This window comes from Sinohyriopsis cumingii, chromosome 4 (genome assembly GCF_028554795.1).
Source record: "Sinohyriopsis cumingii isolate HCF-2022 chromosome 4, ASM2855479v2, whole genome shotgun sequence".
In the NCBI taxonomy this organism is placed as follows: Eukaryota; Metazoa; Mollusca; class Bivalvia; order Unionida; family Unionidae; genus Sinohyriopsis; species Sinohyriopsis cumingii.
Window position 1 is genome coordinate 148,029,656 of NC_142964.1, and position 16,492 is coordinate 148,046,147.

At 36.9% G+C, this 16,492-nt stretch overlaps 1 protein-coding gene across 4 annotated transcripts in view; it reads left to right on the plus strand.

Moving 5' to 3' along the window:
* Window positions 1–16,492, plus strand: part of LOC149802303 (uncharacterized) — a 105,231-nt gene that overhangs the window by 44,724 nt on the left and 44,015 nt on the right. For 3 of the 4 annotated variants that reach the window (XM_089956724.1, XM_089956726.1, XM_089956727.1), the window contains exon 2: window positions 1,343–2,427. In XM_089956724.1, the coding sequence (XP_089812850.1) occupies window positions 1,459–2,427 (969 nt within the window). In that variant the 5' untranslated portion in view covers window positions 1,343–1,458. Of the gene's footprint in view, window positions 1–1,342; window positions 2,428–4,524; window positions 4,643–16,492 lie in introns of those variants that run through there. The other variant, XM_089956725.1, reaches the window with a different exon arrangement.

The following is a 16,492-nucleotide window of genomic DNA, read 5'->3' on the forward strand; positions in this document are numbered from 1 at the left end:
TTTAGTGGTTGGACCATCTACATCGGATGTGGGACATTGTGGGTTTGAACACCAGTCAAAGTCATGCCAAAGACTTATAAAATGGTACTAACAGCTGACTCGCTAGGTGCTCATCATTAAGAGGTTAGTGTTATGACTGGTTCGACTGGTGTCAGGATAACGTGACTGGCTGAGACATGATGCATTATGTCTGCGGCATGATACCCAAAGGAAAAACATCAGTATAATAAGCCACGCTGCAGACATCATAGCAATATGACTAAAAGAATGGTTAAAGCTATGTTACAAATCTGAAATCACATACACACTCAAACATTTATTATTCTTTCAATGAAATCATGTCAACACCTGAACAGGTGTATCCTAATATTGATATGTGAAGAATTCTATACTAGTATTATAATTTACATATGTGTATTTCAGTATTAGGTATTAGGTGTGGAAAAACCGATTTTAAAATTAGAACAGGACTATTGAGGTCTGATTTTAATGAGAACGAGCAGAAGAACATTGGTCAAAGGGAGACAAATCTATAAATTAATAGATAATATATTGGCCATTCTAATAGCACATGTTATCTCAAATATAGAGCAAGTGATGTGGACCAAGTCAGATTTTTCTAAGGAACAATTATAATTAAGAAAATACTGAGTAAAATTTACAGCTGTGTCTAAGAGAGAGAACTCTGTCTGGATCTAGTTTCAGTTAAGCTTTAAATAGTATGCAGATGCCTGTTATAATTAGATACTGCATTTGCTTGTGATGAAGATGTACCTAACTACAAACAGGATAGGGCCTGATCTTATAATAAGCAGCCATGTTGTGGCCTATACTCATTGTCCTGCACTATGTAGAGGATATATATATATATATATATATATATATATATATATATATATATATATATATATATATATATATATATATATATATATATATATATATATATATATATATATATATATATATATATATATATATATATATATATATATATATATATATATATATATATATATATATATATATATATATATATATATATATATATATATATATATATATATATATATATATATATATATATATATATATATATATATATATATAAAAGAAGGCAGTAGCACAGGGCAAACCTGCCTTAGCAGACACCTTTATATAAAGAACACATGCCCATAAAGGACAGTATTTATTGGTGCTCTTATTTTTATGATCATTTCAACCTTTATATAAAGGAGACATGTTCATTAAGGACAAACTTTAATGATTCCTTGAGTGTCCTTTATATACAAGTTTCACCATACTTAGTATTGTCAGTTTGACACTTTCCATTCTATTTCAGGTGGCATCAACTGATACTGAAACACAAACCAAGAAAAGAGTGTCAAACAGCCAAAGGGAAATAAATGTGTTAAAATAATTAATTTTTAGCATGAAAAGACAAAGTTCTTAAATGCCATGATGGCAGGTGAGACAACTGATTCAGACTACTCTGATTGGGACTCGGGTGATTTTTTGAGCCAGTTTTCTATGCCATCTTCCCATGGACAGCTTGTAAGTGAGAGCTCAGATGAGGATAATTATTACAGTGGCCAAAGAAAGTATCCAGAAATTTTTGACACACCCATTCATAACATGATAAGATTTGATTATGAGGACCCAAGAAAAAGATGGCATAATGAAGATCTGGAAACGATCGATGAAAATTCCATATCTATGACACAGAATGATTTTTCATCAATGAATACCTCTGCTTCTTCAGGTGATAGTGCAGATGAGATTCCAAATATGCTTCAAGAGGCACCAAGGTCATTAACAGACAGCTCAAGCTCCTTTGAAAGTCAGGGACAGTCAGATAGGTCTGTGTCAAATTTTGGTTCTCCCTCCCATGAACAGTATGGCAAAACAGATGGATCCGCAGACCAAGATTCAGGGGAGGTAACTTTGGTACTGCATAGACTGCCTGGTGAGAATATTGGAATGATTCTTGGAATAGAAGGTGGAAAGAGTGAAGATGGAAATGTGGAAAAAGTAGTAGTCAAAAGTGTAACACTAGGTGGTGCTGCAGACAGGGCAACGGGATCAAATAGAGGTGTATCCGTCGGGGATGAAATCATAGAGGTCAATGGCACTGATTTGAAAACATTAACTCATGATGAGTGCATTTCTGTGTTCAGAGATTTGCCATTAAGAATGGTCTTGGGCATAAAAAGGGGACAGAAAAACCTTCCTCCTGTATCAGTGTTTCCTTTAGAGAGGGAGTATGAGGAAGGATACGACGGAAATGGCCCCTATGAGGTCTCAGACAGCGAGGAGGAAGCATATGCTCAATTTGGACTCATCAGTGCTGAAATCTTAAAAGACCCCAGTGAAAACCTTGGAATGAGCATTGTGCCCAGTTATGGATCAACAAGGGATTTTTATCAGGTAATGTTTCTCACTTATTTAAGATGAGTAAAATAGAATGATTGGAAATGTTATACAGATTTCATGCAGAATATCTACAAAGAGATGGTGTTTTGAAAAGGGTCAGATCTTAGTGGCCAGTGATTTTCAGTATTAAGTCAGTACTGTCGGGATCCAAGAGTAAAAAGTATTGCAGTAGCAAATATACTGAAGAGAAATTGAATTTATAATTAAGCTGATTCTCTATAATTTCACAAGGAACTGAGTGTAATTCTTCTACAGCCATTCATAACAATAAGAGTTGACTCTTATCAGCCTTGAGAATGAAAAACATGATTAATACATGACTACGGTAAGCATGTGTGTGTGTGTGTTTGTTTTGTAGGAAAAAAGAAAATGTTTCAAATTTCTAGGAGATAAACTTTTCTATATCATTGAGACACACCCAATCCCCATCCCTACCATCAATAGTGCATACATCAGGAAACTGCCTGACCACATCCCTTTTAATGGCTTTAAAATGATTTATTGTTTGCACATCTCACTATTTTTTAAAACCTACAGCATCCTTTTCATGATAGAAATTTTAATGCATTAATCTGGTAGGTATTAATATTAAACATACAATAACATTTCCTTGGGATAAGGTTACCTTTTGTTTGAATTGAAGAACTCTCACAAAAAGTGAGTTCTCTTATGTTGTTGAATATGTTAGAGTTATCAAGAGAATTTCTTTAGACCTACCATCCAGTACCTGAGTAGAAAGAATTCTGTTTCAAAATTTAAGAGTAACTATGTGCAAATAAATGTATTCAATTAAAGTTGTATTTATGATTGACTGCAATAAACAAACAGTGATATGAGTAAAGTTTATGTAGACATGGAACTTATGGAGATTTCCCACAAATATAATTTTGCCTTACAGTTACAGTACTCCCTTATTATAATGTTGTTCATTGGAGTCATAGAATATACTGTCTTATACCAAAACTGCCTTATAATAAAGTATTTGATACAGCATTCCCTCATTATAATATTGCATGTGAGAGCCATTTATTACACTACCTTATAGTGAGACTGCCTGATAATGAAGTAATTGATACAGCATTCCCTCATTATAATATTGTCTGTGTGAGCCATATAGTACACTACCTTATAGTGAGACTGCCTTATAATGAAGTAATTGATATGGCATTCCCTCATTATAATATTGTCTGTGAGAGCCATATAGTACACTACCTTATAGTGAGACTGCCTTATAATGAAGTAATTGATACAGCATTCCCTCATTATAATATTGTCTGTGAGAGCCATAGAGTATAGTGATTGATAGTGAGAAAGCTCAATAATGAAGTACGTTATACTTAAGTGGTAGTACTCCCTCCATGTAATGATGTCCATTGGATATGGAGCATTACTGCCGTATAATGAAGTACTTTACACATCACCAGTACTATCTTATTATAACGCCATCTATGGAAGCCAGAGTATACACTATACAGGGAAACCATCTTATAATAAAGTACATTGCACATAAGCAGTACTGCCTCATTGTTATAATGTCTATGGGAACCAAGAGTATTATACCTATATAATAAAGTACATATACATATAAATTTACTAAAACGTAATGAAGTGAGACTCATGACCATACATGCCTTACAACAGGTACCATATATAATAAAGAGACAACTGATTTTGTTGAGTCTTATAATGAGGTTTTCTTGTGTTATGTAGATGATGACATTTTTACAAATATACCAGTAATCAATAATGGATGGTTGTTGATTCAACAAACAAACACATATATTTGGACGCTTAAATCCTTAACTTATTTTGATGCTATTTTTTCTTTACATCTGTAAGCTTCAGTCCTTTAAATTGTGACCAGGAACCATTTTGTATGATCTGATAGGCATCAGGGAATGTAAATAGCTAAGGTAACTTATGTCCCAATTCTTATTGTTCCCTCCCTTGTGTGCAATGTTCTATTTAATGGTATGTGCCGTATTGAATAGAATCTAATTGTATTGGCTGACTACAAGTAGGCTGAGGTATTTTGTTGACAGCTTTTCAATGATATATGAGGCATAATATTGTTTTCCCATAATTCCTTTGAAGCAGTCAGATATTTTCACAACATTCTTACAGTTGATGGATTTTAAAGGAATTGGCATGTCTTAGGGTGCCTAAAGATTGTCTGAAGACAAACAGGTTGGAAAGCTAGTTAAGTAAGGTAAGTGGAGACTTGCCTCTGTTTAGGCATGCGTAGTTATTTGTTTACTTAAAAAAAAGTTTAATACCAGTATTGTCAAGTAAAATGCAACCAAGCTGCAATAAAGGAGCAGAGTCATGACTTGGATCACGTCTATTTAACAGTTCCCCTTAAATGGACTATTAAAGGATTTCATTTTTAATGTTGCTTATTATCTTCACAGGAATTTATAGGTAATGCTTTGAATTGAATTATTGCTTGACTGATTTAGTTAATTACAAGCTTTTAATAAATCTCCCTGAATTCTCACAAGTACATGTTGACAAGTGATTAGCAACACTAACACTAGATGGAAGACCTGCCCAATAAGTGGTATGTATGTTGTTACAGCTTAGATTTAATGGTAGAGATGATGTACAAGTCTTATTTTGCAGTATATTAGTTGAGTCCGACTGCAAACTGGACACTGACCCAGAGGTGCTGTTGCATAATGCACCAGTAGATCTGGTTATATGAAGTTTGTTTAGATTAATCAGTAGAACAAAAAGCATAGACCCAGATCAGCCAGACTGGTATGCATCATCAGATCAGGGTCTGTGTTGTTTGTAGCTGGGCTTGACTCACAAGCAAGTATATACATTACTTTTCTAAGGGAAATTCAGCTTAAGCATATAAATAAATTGTGAAAGACAGCACTAGTACATGTATGTTTCAGCCCTTTGTGTATAGCTGATACTTATGGATAAAATAAATTAGCATTTTAAAGGTTTTTTGCATCCAGGACAGGTATTACTAACATAGTGCACAATTACTAATTGTAGTTAATACTGGGTATTATATAATATTAATTTCTGCTGCTGTTTAACAACAACAACCCAGTGCTTAAGGAATCCATTGAGTGTCTTTATTTTTTTAATAATTTTTCATGAAATTTAGGGCAGGTAATGTTAATTTTTGCTTTTGTAGCAAAACTTTGAACTTGACCCAAGTTGCTAGGCAACACGTTTTGTCCAATTTTGGTATTATTATGACAACATGCAAATCTGATTGAGATGAATTTACTTTGATTTTTTCCATGTGTTCATTTTAAAACAATCATAGAGGTTTGTAGTATAACATTCCAGCCACAAGTACTCTGAGTATTATTTACAGGACAATTTAAGGAAATAGCTCTCCAGCAAACAATATTTTAAAGAACTGTTTACATATACTTAAAAAAAAATAATCTTAGAAAGTTCAAGAGGAAACATGCTAGGTTAGATTGGCCCAAGAAAGTTACAAAATTTCAGTTAATTATGTCTTTCTAAAGTGAATGGTGGCAAAAATTTGGGTCAGAGAAGATTTTTAAAAAATGTCTTGCTCAGATATGCAAAACCTGGTTTTGTTTCAACTGATGGTGAATGTAAATGTTGTTGCATGCTTATTAGCTTCAGGGTTTCTCAGAAGGAAATTAATCAAAATGCAGCATGAGCAGCCTGTAATGGGAACAATTGGGTTTAACATTTACCTGTCTAGTTCATGCAGCCTGTAATGGGAACAATTGGGTTTAACATTTACCTGTCTAGTTCATGCAGCCTGTAATGGGAACAATTGGATTTAGCATTTACCTGTCTAGTTCATGCAGCCTGTAATGGGAACAATTGGGTTTAGCATTTACCTGCCTAGTGCATGCAGTCTGTAATGGGAACAATTGGGTTTAGCATTTACTTGTCTAGTGCATGCAGCCTGCAATGGGAACAATTGGGTTTAGCATTTACCTGCCTAGTGCATGCAGCCTGTAATAGAAACAATTGGGTTTAGCATTTACCTGTCTAGTACATGGCATTAATTTACCTGTCTAGTACATGGCATTAATAGCCTTTAATATGTTATCATCACTACTAGCTAGGCAAATGTACATGATGATTTATCTTTTGTACACTCATGGTTAAGTGTCCATCAGAATGACTGGTTTTCATGTGATGAAATATATTCATATGCTTCTGATTGCAGTTGAATGCAAATACACTTGCTAATTGTTTTTTGTGGGTTTTTTCTTGTCCAACTGTATACAGGGCAAAAACACATGCACTAACATTTTCACTTAACGTAAGATGGGACAGGAAGGTATAATTAACACAAATCCCCTCATTTCATCTGATATATGGAAATAAGGGCATTTTTCCAACCACTTCTCTGGCCAAATTTTAAAAAATACATGAACAGTGGCCTATCAAAGTCATTATTTTTATCAAGGAAAAAAAACAACTTAATTATCTTATCATGTAAGAAATGTTAATTAATACAGCATTCCTGTACCAATGAATCTATTTACCTATGTTTACAATACATAAGAATCAACACTCCTGTACAATACATAAAATTCTAACTCTGTTACTTTTCATGGCCATACCCTGGACAATACGGTTACAGGAATGATTTTTAACATAGTTAACACTATTCTGACAGCATTCTTCTTGTTGTTATCCCATGTTTTAGCAACGGGGTATTGTGATATCATCCATCTGTCCATGTCATCCCATGTTTTAACAATGGGGTATTGTGATATCATCCATCTGTCCATGTTATCCCATGTTTTAACAATGGAGTATTGTGATATCATCCATCTGTCCATGTTATCCATTTGCTTTAGCAAGGAGATATTGTAGTATCATCCATCTGGCCATCTGTTCATACCACCACTTGTTCTAAATCATCTGTTGGAAAGCCACTGAATGTTTGAAGTTGTATTCTTAACCTAAATTTGTAAAGGGGGATGGGGACGTCATTGGTTGGTGTGTGTGCGTGTGTCAAAAGTAGATTTTAAAAACTTTCTAGATATTTCCTGTCATGCTTTATTTTGTGGAGTTTAAGTGCTATGACCCCTGGGCAACTCTCCATATTAGGTCACATTACAAGGAGTATGGAGGGATGTGTCATTGGAATATGCACTTTCTCTGGTTCTTGTTGTAGTTCACATAGGCATCAGTGCTTGTGTTCAGAGCATCGCCCTTTACCCAGTACAGTAACTTACTGGACACCAAAATGCACACACACACAGACTCAACCTGCTGTTTGCATCTGGAGCAGTCCTTACCATCTAGGGGACCCTTAGCAAAAAGGCATACATTTGAGCATGGAGGTCAAAACAGGAATGCATGGAGGGTATACACCAGGTTTTACAAACACAGAATTCTAGCTTAATGCACCTCTTTTGTTATGTGATGAGTAGTGAATATATCAGGAAATTTCTGTGTTACATTTTCCACATTTCTACTTGTGAACAATTGCCATGTTTTTTGGACAGTTTTACTCTTCTCCAATTGTTCATTTCAGCAAATCATTATAATTCATGTCCAGGTTTTACCACAAAAACTATAACAACACAGAAGACTGTGTACAGTGTTTCATAACATTTCAAGTTTCCTTGTAATGTATGTCTAGTGCATGCATTAACTGTGCAGTGAAGCTGAACATGCTTCCCAATACTTTAGTATACACCTCATAGCCAAGTATATCTTTATGAAGCAATAAATGCTCTTCAGAAAGAATTATAATGATTTATTTGCATTTTATTGCCCAGTCAAGAAATATCGGCCACTTGAAGCAAAGAGAGTTGGTATTTTAGGGGGATAGTAAGAACAACAAACAGTTATGCCAAGAATGTAGCCCACTTTTGGAAAGTTGAAAAAACTGCAGTCACCAGCTACAGCCTAGATATAGCATACCCTTAATGCATGAATATAACAAGGTACAACCTTGATGTGATGATATACCCTTGGTGTACACCAGGGTACAGCCTTCATACATTATACTGTGTTCATTTGTGTATCAAGGGTACAGAATTAGGAATATAAACTGTATTTACGCATGTACTGTATGTAGGTAGAGTAATGATTGTGTACCATATTTACCCATGTAATAGTATAGTCTTTATACTGTACTTTAATATGTAGTATATTTACTTGTGTACTATCATACAGTCTTTATTCTGTATACAGTATTTACCTGTGTGCCTGAGTACAGTCTTGATACTGTATACCATATTTACCCATATACCAGGTTACCACATTGACACTATATTTACTGTATCTCTTGGGGAACAGCCATTGATACTGTATTATAAATTTCCCTGTGTACCATGGCAAACATTAATATTTACCTTATTTACCCATATACCCGGTTACCACATTGACACTATATTTACTGTATCTCTTGGGGAACAGCCATTGATACTGTATTATAAATTTCCCTGTGTACCATGGTAAACATTAATATTTACCTTATTTACCCATATACCAGGTTACCACATTGACACTATATTTACTGTATCTCTTGGGGAACAGCCATTGATACTGTATTATAAATTTCCCTGTGTACCATGGTAAACATTAATATTTACCTTATTTACCTTTATACACCGTCAGTACTACATTGATACTCAGGGACCTACAATCTTGACAATGTATACCATATTTACTCACATACCAGAGTACAACCTACATATTGTATTTGTCCATGCATCAGGCAGTGTTTCCCTTACCCACATTTGTGCATCAGAGGCCCCCAAATGTTTAACTGAACTCCAGTTCTTACACCATTGGTTTGTTTTTTTACTCAATCTGACCTCCAGTCCTGACACCAAAGAGATATTTGACTCTCAAGGTTGATGACCCGAAAACATTGCGGGGGGGGGGGAGGGTAGAGAGGGAGAGAGAGGGAGGGAGAGAGCAAGGGAAGGAAGGAAGGAAGGAAGGAAGGAAGGAAGGAAGGAAGGAAGGAAGGAAGGAAGGAAGGAAGAGAAATACAGCAACACTGACCTTCACCAACAGTGATTGGGAAAGGACCAAAAGCAATCAGGTTATGCTGACATGCCAACAATTTGAGTTTCATTGGTCCCTCAATTCTATGATGAGATTACATTCAGGAGCAGCCATTTTGGTTAGCTGTGTACAGTTTCCACAAGTACAATATTCAAAGAAATTTCAGCCACAGTACATGAAAGTAACACAGAGGTATGCCAACATGTTGCAAATGCAAACAACTTCACCATTCAGCTGTCATTCTCTCAAAAGTTCATAATATCTGTAGAGCACCCCAATATGTGTTCCTTTTTTGGAACGTGGCAGTCCAAGTCCTTTTATTTTAAACTGAGAATCATTGGTCCTATTAATTTGAGAGGGGGATTCTAAAACGGGAAATAAGATTTTGTGCGACTAGACAAACTTTAAAAAATTTCTTTCTTTGTTTCTAATAAAGTGAAGTATCTTCATGCTTTCAGAGAAGTGTGGGGATACATGTATTTTGATACAGTCTGTTATTATGTATGTATGTATGTGTATGAGTATGTATGTGTAATGACCTTTAAGTAATCCTACTCTGCTAGACACACAAATACTGGATCAGTGATTGTCCAATGAGTGAAGATTGTGACATAAAAAATTGATTGTGCCTCTGATGGAGAAGCAGGGATATGGGTAGAGTTGAGGGACAGGGGTATGGGATGAATGGAGTCTCAGTGGTATGCATAGAGTGGAGGGACAGGAGTATGGGTAGAGTGGAGGGACAGGGGTATGGGTGGAGTGGATGGACAGGGGTATGGGATGAATGGGTTAGGGGTTACTGCTTAGAGTGGAGGGACTGGTATGGGTAGAGTGGAGGGACTGGAGTATGGGTAGAGTGGAGGGACAGGGGTATGGGTGGAGTGGATGGACAGGGGTATGGGATGAATGGAGGGTCAGGGGTTACTGCTTAGAGTGGAGGGACTGGTATGGGTAGAGTGGAGGGACTGGAGTATGGGTAGAGTGGAGGGACTGGAGTATGGGTAGAGTGGAGGGATAGGGATAAATTCAATGAAATTGGAGCTTCCTGTTGTAGCCATACATAATGCATGTAGACAATAATGTATGTAGCCATACATAATGCATGTAGACAGTAATGCATGTAGCCATACATAATGCATGTAGACAATAATGCATGTAGCCATACATGATGCATGTAGACAGTAATGCATGTAGCCATACATAATGCATGTAGACAGTAATGCATGTAGCCATACATGATGCATGTAGACAATAATGCATGTAGCTATACATAATGCATGTAGACAAGTTAAAAGATGGAAAACTCCATGGTAACATCATGAACTATTTCATACAGATTTCCACACTGACAGCATTGCAATACCTTGACAACCAGTTAATATGTAACCCTAATGTTACAAAAAAATGATTATACGACTGTGAGACAGACTTTTTTTATGTCAACTCATTTAAGAAACTTTTTGATGATGTACTATTAGAGAAGATCTTGAACTTTTTAAGGAATGTAGTTTATACAACAATTTTTGATCCTATGTATTAAGGCCTTTTTTATCATCTATTTTCTTTGATACATCCTTGAAGTTTCTTGACATCTTTACCATTTCTTTTACCTGTTACCTGTCAGGACTAGATTTTATGATTGTTTGAACAAGTTTATTTTCCTAAATGTTTGCACTTCGTTTTGTTTTTTTACACATTTGGAATTGAACTTTTAATCTGTCCCACGGGTGTGAGAAATGACATATATGATCAGTCACTCAAGTGTCAACAAATTTTAGACTGGGATCTGAGTGGGTGATGCCCCAGGGTCTTCCTGTACCATCAAGAGCTTAAGCGCAGGTACAAAACATAAACTACTGACATCCACACCTTATAACTACATGTGCATTTACTAGCCATAAAAAGACAAATTTAAACCTGCAGTTAGCTTTGACTGTAGGGTTCATCCCCACCCCTAGAGAGTTTGCTCCTGGATCTTAACTTTAAAACTATTGAGATACCTGTTCCACTCTGATTAAAATCAGATCTCCACTGCCCTAGGTGAAGATCTGTTGATGACCACTTAAGGGTCATGTTCTGGTGACCTTAATGAATTAGCCAATGGAACTGCAGCTTTCAAAAATCTGAAAGTGAATCAAATCGTTCAGTACACATTAACGCTCTTCATCCACATTGCTCAGTCTCCAAAAATGCAACAATATAAGACTTCATCTGATAGGCTGATAAAATTAGCAATTATGGTAATAATATAGGTTACCAGAACATGACCCCTCAATGGTCACTGTCAGATGTTAATGTACAACAGTGGAGATCTGATTTTAATCAGATTGATCTTATAACCACATACATACCTACTGGGCATGTAGAGACACATTTATACATGCAACTAACTTTAACCTTGGGGTCTATTCATCTACCTACAGGGACATCATTTACAAAATTACCCTGGGTCATAACTCAGACACTGTTGAGATCCCTAATCTCTGACCATGTATATACTTACTAGGCATGAAAAGAGAAATCTTTATTAATTCTTACTGACCAAGGAAATTATAATCAATTTTGAAGCTTGAAAACTATTTAGATCCCCACACTCCTGTCATGTACATAGTTATTTACATGTACTTGCTCTACATGAAAAGACAGATGCAGTTACCCATCTCACATTTGCCCTTGGAGCATTCTTTACCCTTAGACATGTACCAAAGAGGATGAAACAGTGTGGTGGAGATGAAAATGGTTAAGTTACTATGTGGATATGTGTTTTATAAATGCATAATTCTAGTTTTGTCTTGCAAATCATTGCATATGACAGGACGGTGACATTAAGAGACAACATAATGGAGACCAAAATCTTTTTTGAAATGATTGGAAAAAAGATCATACTACACAAAAATATATGTGCATCAGTAATTTTCTTTATCTTCCTGTCCATGTATCTGATCTAACTGCCTCACATGACCATGAAGTTATCAGGTATGTAGTTTACCTTGTACACTTGCATACATGTTGCATTCACCCACAAGCCACATGTCCAGATGTGTCCTTGTGTAATGCATCAGCTGTTCTGGATCTGTGCAGTTTGTTAGGAAGTTGAGCAAACAGTATAGACTCAGATATGTTTTGCATGATGTGACAGCAAATCAGGGTCTACGTTGATTTCAGTTGGCTCTGACCTTTAGGTGAGTATATATGGTAAACAGCTTTTACCTTGCATGTAATCAGGGATTCCTCTTTGCAACTTACATCTGCATGCTCTTGTTAAGTGATAAATTATCATTTACAGAATCAGAGGACTGCTGAGGTAAAAGAGTGAATTATTGAAATGTCATTTAAAAATTAACAGCTGTTAGATGACAAGCCAGAAGCTGTAACCATTCTGACTTTTTAAACTGATTTCCTGAGAGTGATATCCCTATTCCAGACACAGTATAATCTGGATATCCCTATTCCAGACACAGTATAATCTGGATATCTATGTAAACTGGCCTCATGCTGTATCTACTCAAGTACAAGTCAGATCCAACTACATAGACCCAGATCTGCCATTGCATACTGCACCTGTAGATCTGGATCTATGCCATGTGTTAGTAGTAGAACAAACAGTATACACCCTGATCTGACATATCAGGGTAATTTATGTTGTTTGCAGTTAGACTCAGCTGATAGGTATGTATTTAGTCCCAATACAACTGTCCTAATATTATTAAGTTAACTTCTGTATACTGTTAACCTCTGTAATAAGCTAGAGTTCAGTCCAATTAGTGTCATGTCAGCAAAGTTTCATGGTATTGATGAACTTAAACCCCAGGTATGTATTGTACAACTGGCGTTAAAGATCTTGTGGTATTGTAGCTGTATTGAAAGTAGGTCATCCTTTAAAACCTTTTCATATTAATAATAAGAAAAACAACAATTTTATTGCTGTCACATACACACTATATATGGCAATAGAACATATATAAACACATACAAAGATAAAAGGGAAAGTACAGTATAAATGTATGACAACAAATATGATAAGACAGGTACACACATCCCACAGAATAAATTGTCCAAACTGATAATGACATTGAGGGCAAATCAGCAACAGATGTGAAGCATTTGTAACATTAGAAGAAAACAAAATCAAAATCGAAACAGAACTTAGTACAAATGACTAGAGAAGCAAATGTGGTTAATTTAGAAGATACCTTCATTATGATGCAAGGTATCACATGTTTATCATGCATTGATCACACACAAGTTGGATATCATTTTAGTGTCCTCATCGAATATGGTGTTTATATCTTCATACTCCCAATGATTGAGACAGTTTTATGAGATATGACGGAATGAGCAGATGTCCTTGCTTTATTTGCCACTAACAATAACACCTTTATTGGCCAATATTTTCCAGTGCATGTAAGTGTCATTCTAGGAACTATAATATGCAACTTAAAACAAACCTACGGAGACACTAATTACAATAAATATTTGGCAGGAAGTTGATCAGTCAAGCTAGACTGTGCCAGGTCTGTAGGCAAACACAATAATTCTTAAGTAAACCAACTGGTCCAGGCTGAGCAGATTTGAGGAGGTTTATTATAATCGAGAGTGAATTTGTTTTATGATGCAAAATATAAGTACATGTAGATTGTTTAGTGCTGAGACTGAGATTGGCATAAGGTGCCTTGCCCAGTGAAGTGACAGACCATGACTGGGGACAGTTCAGTGTTAGGATTAGAACCCTTTTAGTCACAAGTCCTGCACACCAACCTCTAAGCCATTGTGGCTCCTGCCACCATTAAAATTGTTGCCTCTCATGATTTGTGTATATTTATAATTGAGTTACCATTTTTAAATACAGACATTATTATTATTATTATTATTATTAAACTTGGTGCATATTGTGTGTATCATTTGAAGATGTTAATATTGCTTGATCACTGCACTATTCATATGACTTTGTTTCATAAGTTTTTACCTTTTGATATGTGACTGAATGCATGATCAATGAAGCTCTTTTGTTACTGCAACTATTCTGCAATTATGTTGATGATTTTTGTAATACTTGGTTAATTGTATGGTCATAATATAAATGTGTGCATATTGACTGTTCAATGTGTTTTCATGATTTTGTCCTTTTGACTAGAAGCTTGATGCAAGTAGGCTCACAGTTATTTTCAAATGAAGACTATTGTTGGCTTGACTTCGCTTGCAAAGATTTAGGATGGGGATGTCCATGTCTATTGCACACGCACTGGTGGCTGACAAACCCAATACATGACAGGCATGTCTGTCCATAGAGGCTGCAGGGGAATGCCTGGGTTGTGGTGGGTGTTGCCGATGGTTCCTGTTTGTTTCTTCTCCATCGTTTTTCCTCCAAGATGGCCTGTCTGTTTTGTTCAAAAGTGGCAGTGGCCCAGTGAACTGTATGTTGCCAGCTTTCATGGTCAGCAGATTGTGATGCCCATTGGCGGTGATTAATGCTACAGGTGGTGAGGGTCTTTTTCAAGGAGTCTTTATATCTCTTTCAAGGTGCTCCTCTATCATGGTGGCCAGTGGACAGCTCACGATTTAGTGCAATCTTAGCCAGGCAGTGATCCTCCATCCTGGACACATGCCCTGCCCAGTGTAGCTATATCTCTATGAGTGTGGCCTCAATGCTGGTGATCCCTGCTTGCTTGATGACTTCAGTGTTGGTGACAAAGTCACTCCAGTGGATGTTGAGGATGGTGTGGAGGCAGCCCTGATGGAAGTATTCAAGGAGGCATAGGTGGTGGCTGTAGGTGACCCAGAATTCTACGCTATATAGGAGGGTGGTCAGTATGACAGCTCTGTTGATGCTGATCTTTGTATCTCTCTTGAGACTGCATTGTACCAACTCATTTATAGAGTCTGTCGAAGGTGTTGTTTGCCTTGGCCAGTCTGTTGTCTATTTCTTTTTCAATCTTGGCATCAGAGGAGATCATACAGCCCAGGTAGGTGAACTGGTGGACTATGTTCAGCTCTGTCTGATCAATGAAGGTGCTTGGTGGCTGGTACTCTTCCATGGGAGCAGGCTGGTGAAGTACCTCAGTTTTCTTTAGGCTGACCTCATGACCAAAGAGCTGGCAAGTTTCTGCAAAGCAGGATGTTATGTGCTGTAAAGTGGCTTCCATGTCGGCAACAAGGGTGGCAGCTGCTGCAAAGATAAGTTCTCTAACCAGTTTTTCCAAGGTCTTGGTGTGGGCCTGAAGTTGCCTTAAGTTGAAGAGGTTGCCATCAGTGCAAAATCTGATATAGATGCCATCTTCATCATCAAGGTCTTCTGTTGCTTTTTGGAGCATCATGCTGAAGAAGATTGAGAACAGTGTGGGGCTAAAACGCAGCCCTGTTTCATGCCATTTACAATGGGGAAGGTCTGGGACAGGTTGTTGTTGTTTCTGACCTGACCAAACTGATCTTCATATAGCTGGATGACAATGGTTAGGAATTTTGGAGGACAGCTGAGCTTTTCAAGGATTTTCTACAGTCCAGTTCTGCTCACTCTGTCAAATGCCTTCGTCAGGTCCACAAATATGATGTACAGTCCTTTGTTTTGGGCATTTCTACTGGATCTGTCTCAGGATGAACTCTTGTCAGTTGTGCCCCTATTGGCTCTGAAGGCACATTGACTCTCTGGAGCATGTTCTTCTGCAATGGTGGGCACCAGTCTGTTCAGCAACACTCTAGCAAGGATTTTGCCTGCAATGGAGAGCAGAGTTATCCCATGGTAGTTCAAGCAATCAGACTTTTCCCCTTGTTTTTGTACAAGGTGATGATGACTGCATCTTGGAGGTCTTGTGGAAGTTTTCCTTGCTCCCAGTAGCAAATGAAGAACTCATGGAGTTTGGTGTACAATGCTGGGCCTCATCTCTTCCATATCTCTTTTCTTGCAGCCTTTCCAGTCTTCAGCTGTTCTATGGCTTTTACAGTCTCTTGCAGTGTGGGTGCCTCATCGAGTTCCATCTTTGATGGCTGTTGTGGGATGCGATCAACAGTTGCCTCCTGGACTGTATGGCCAGTGCTGAAGAGGGTGTGGAAGTGCTCTGACCAGCGGTTCAGG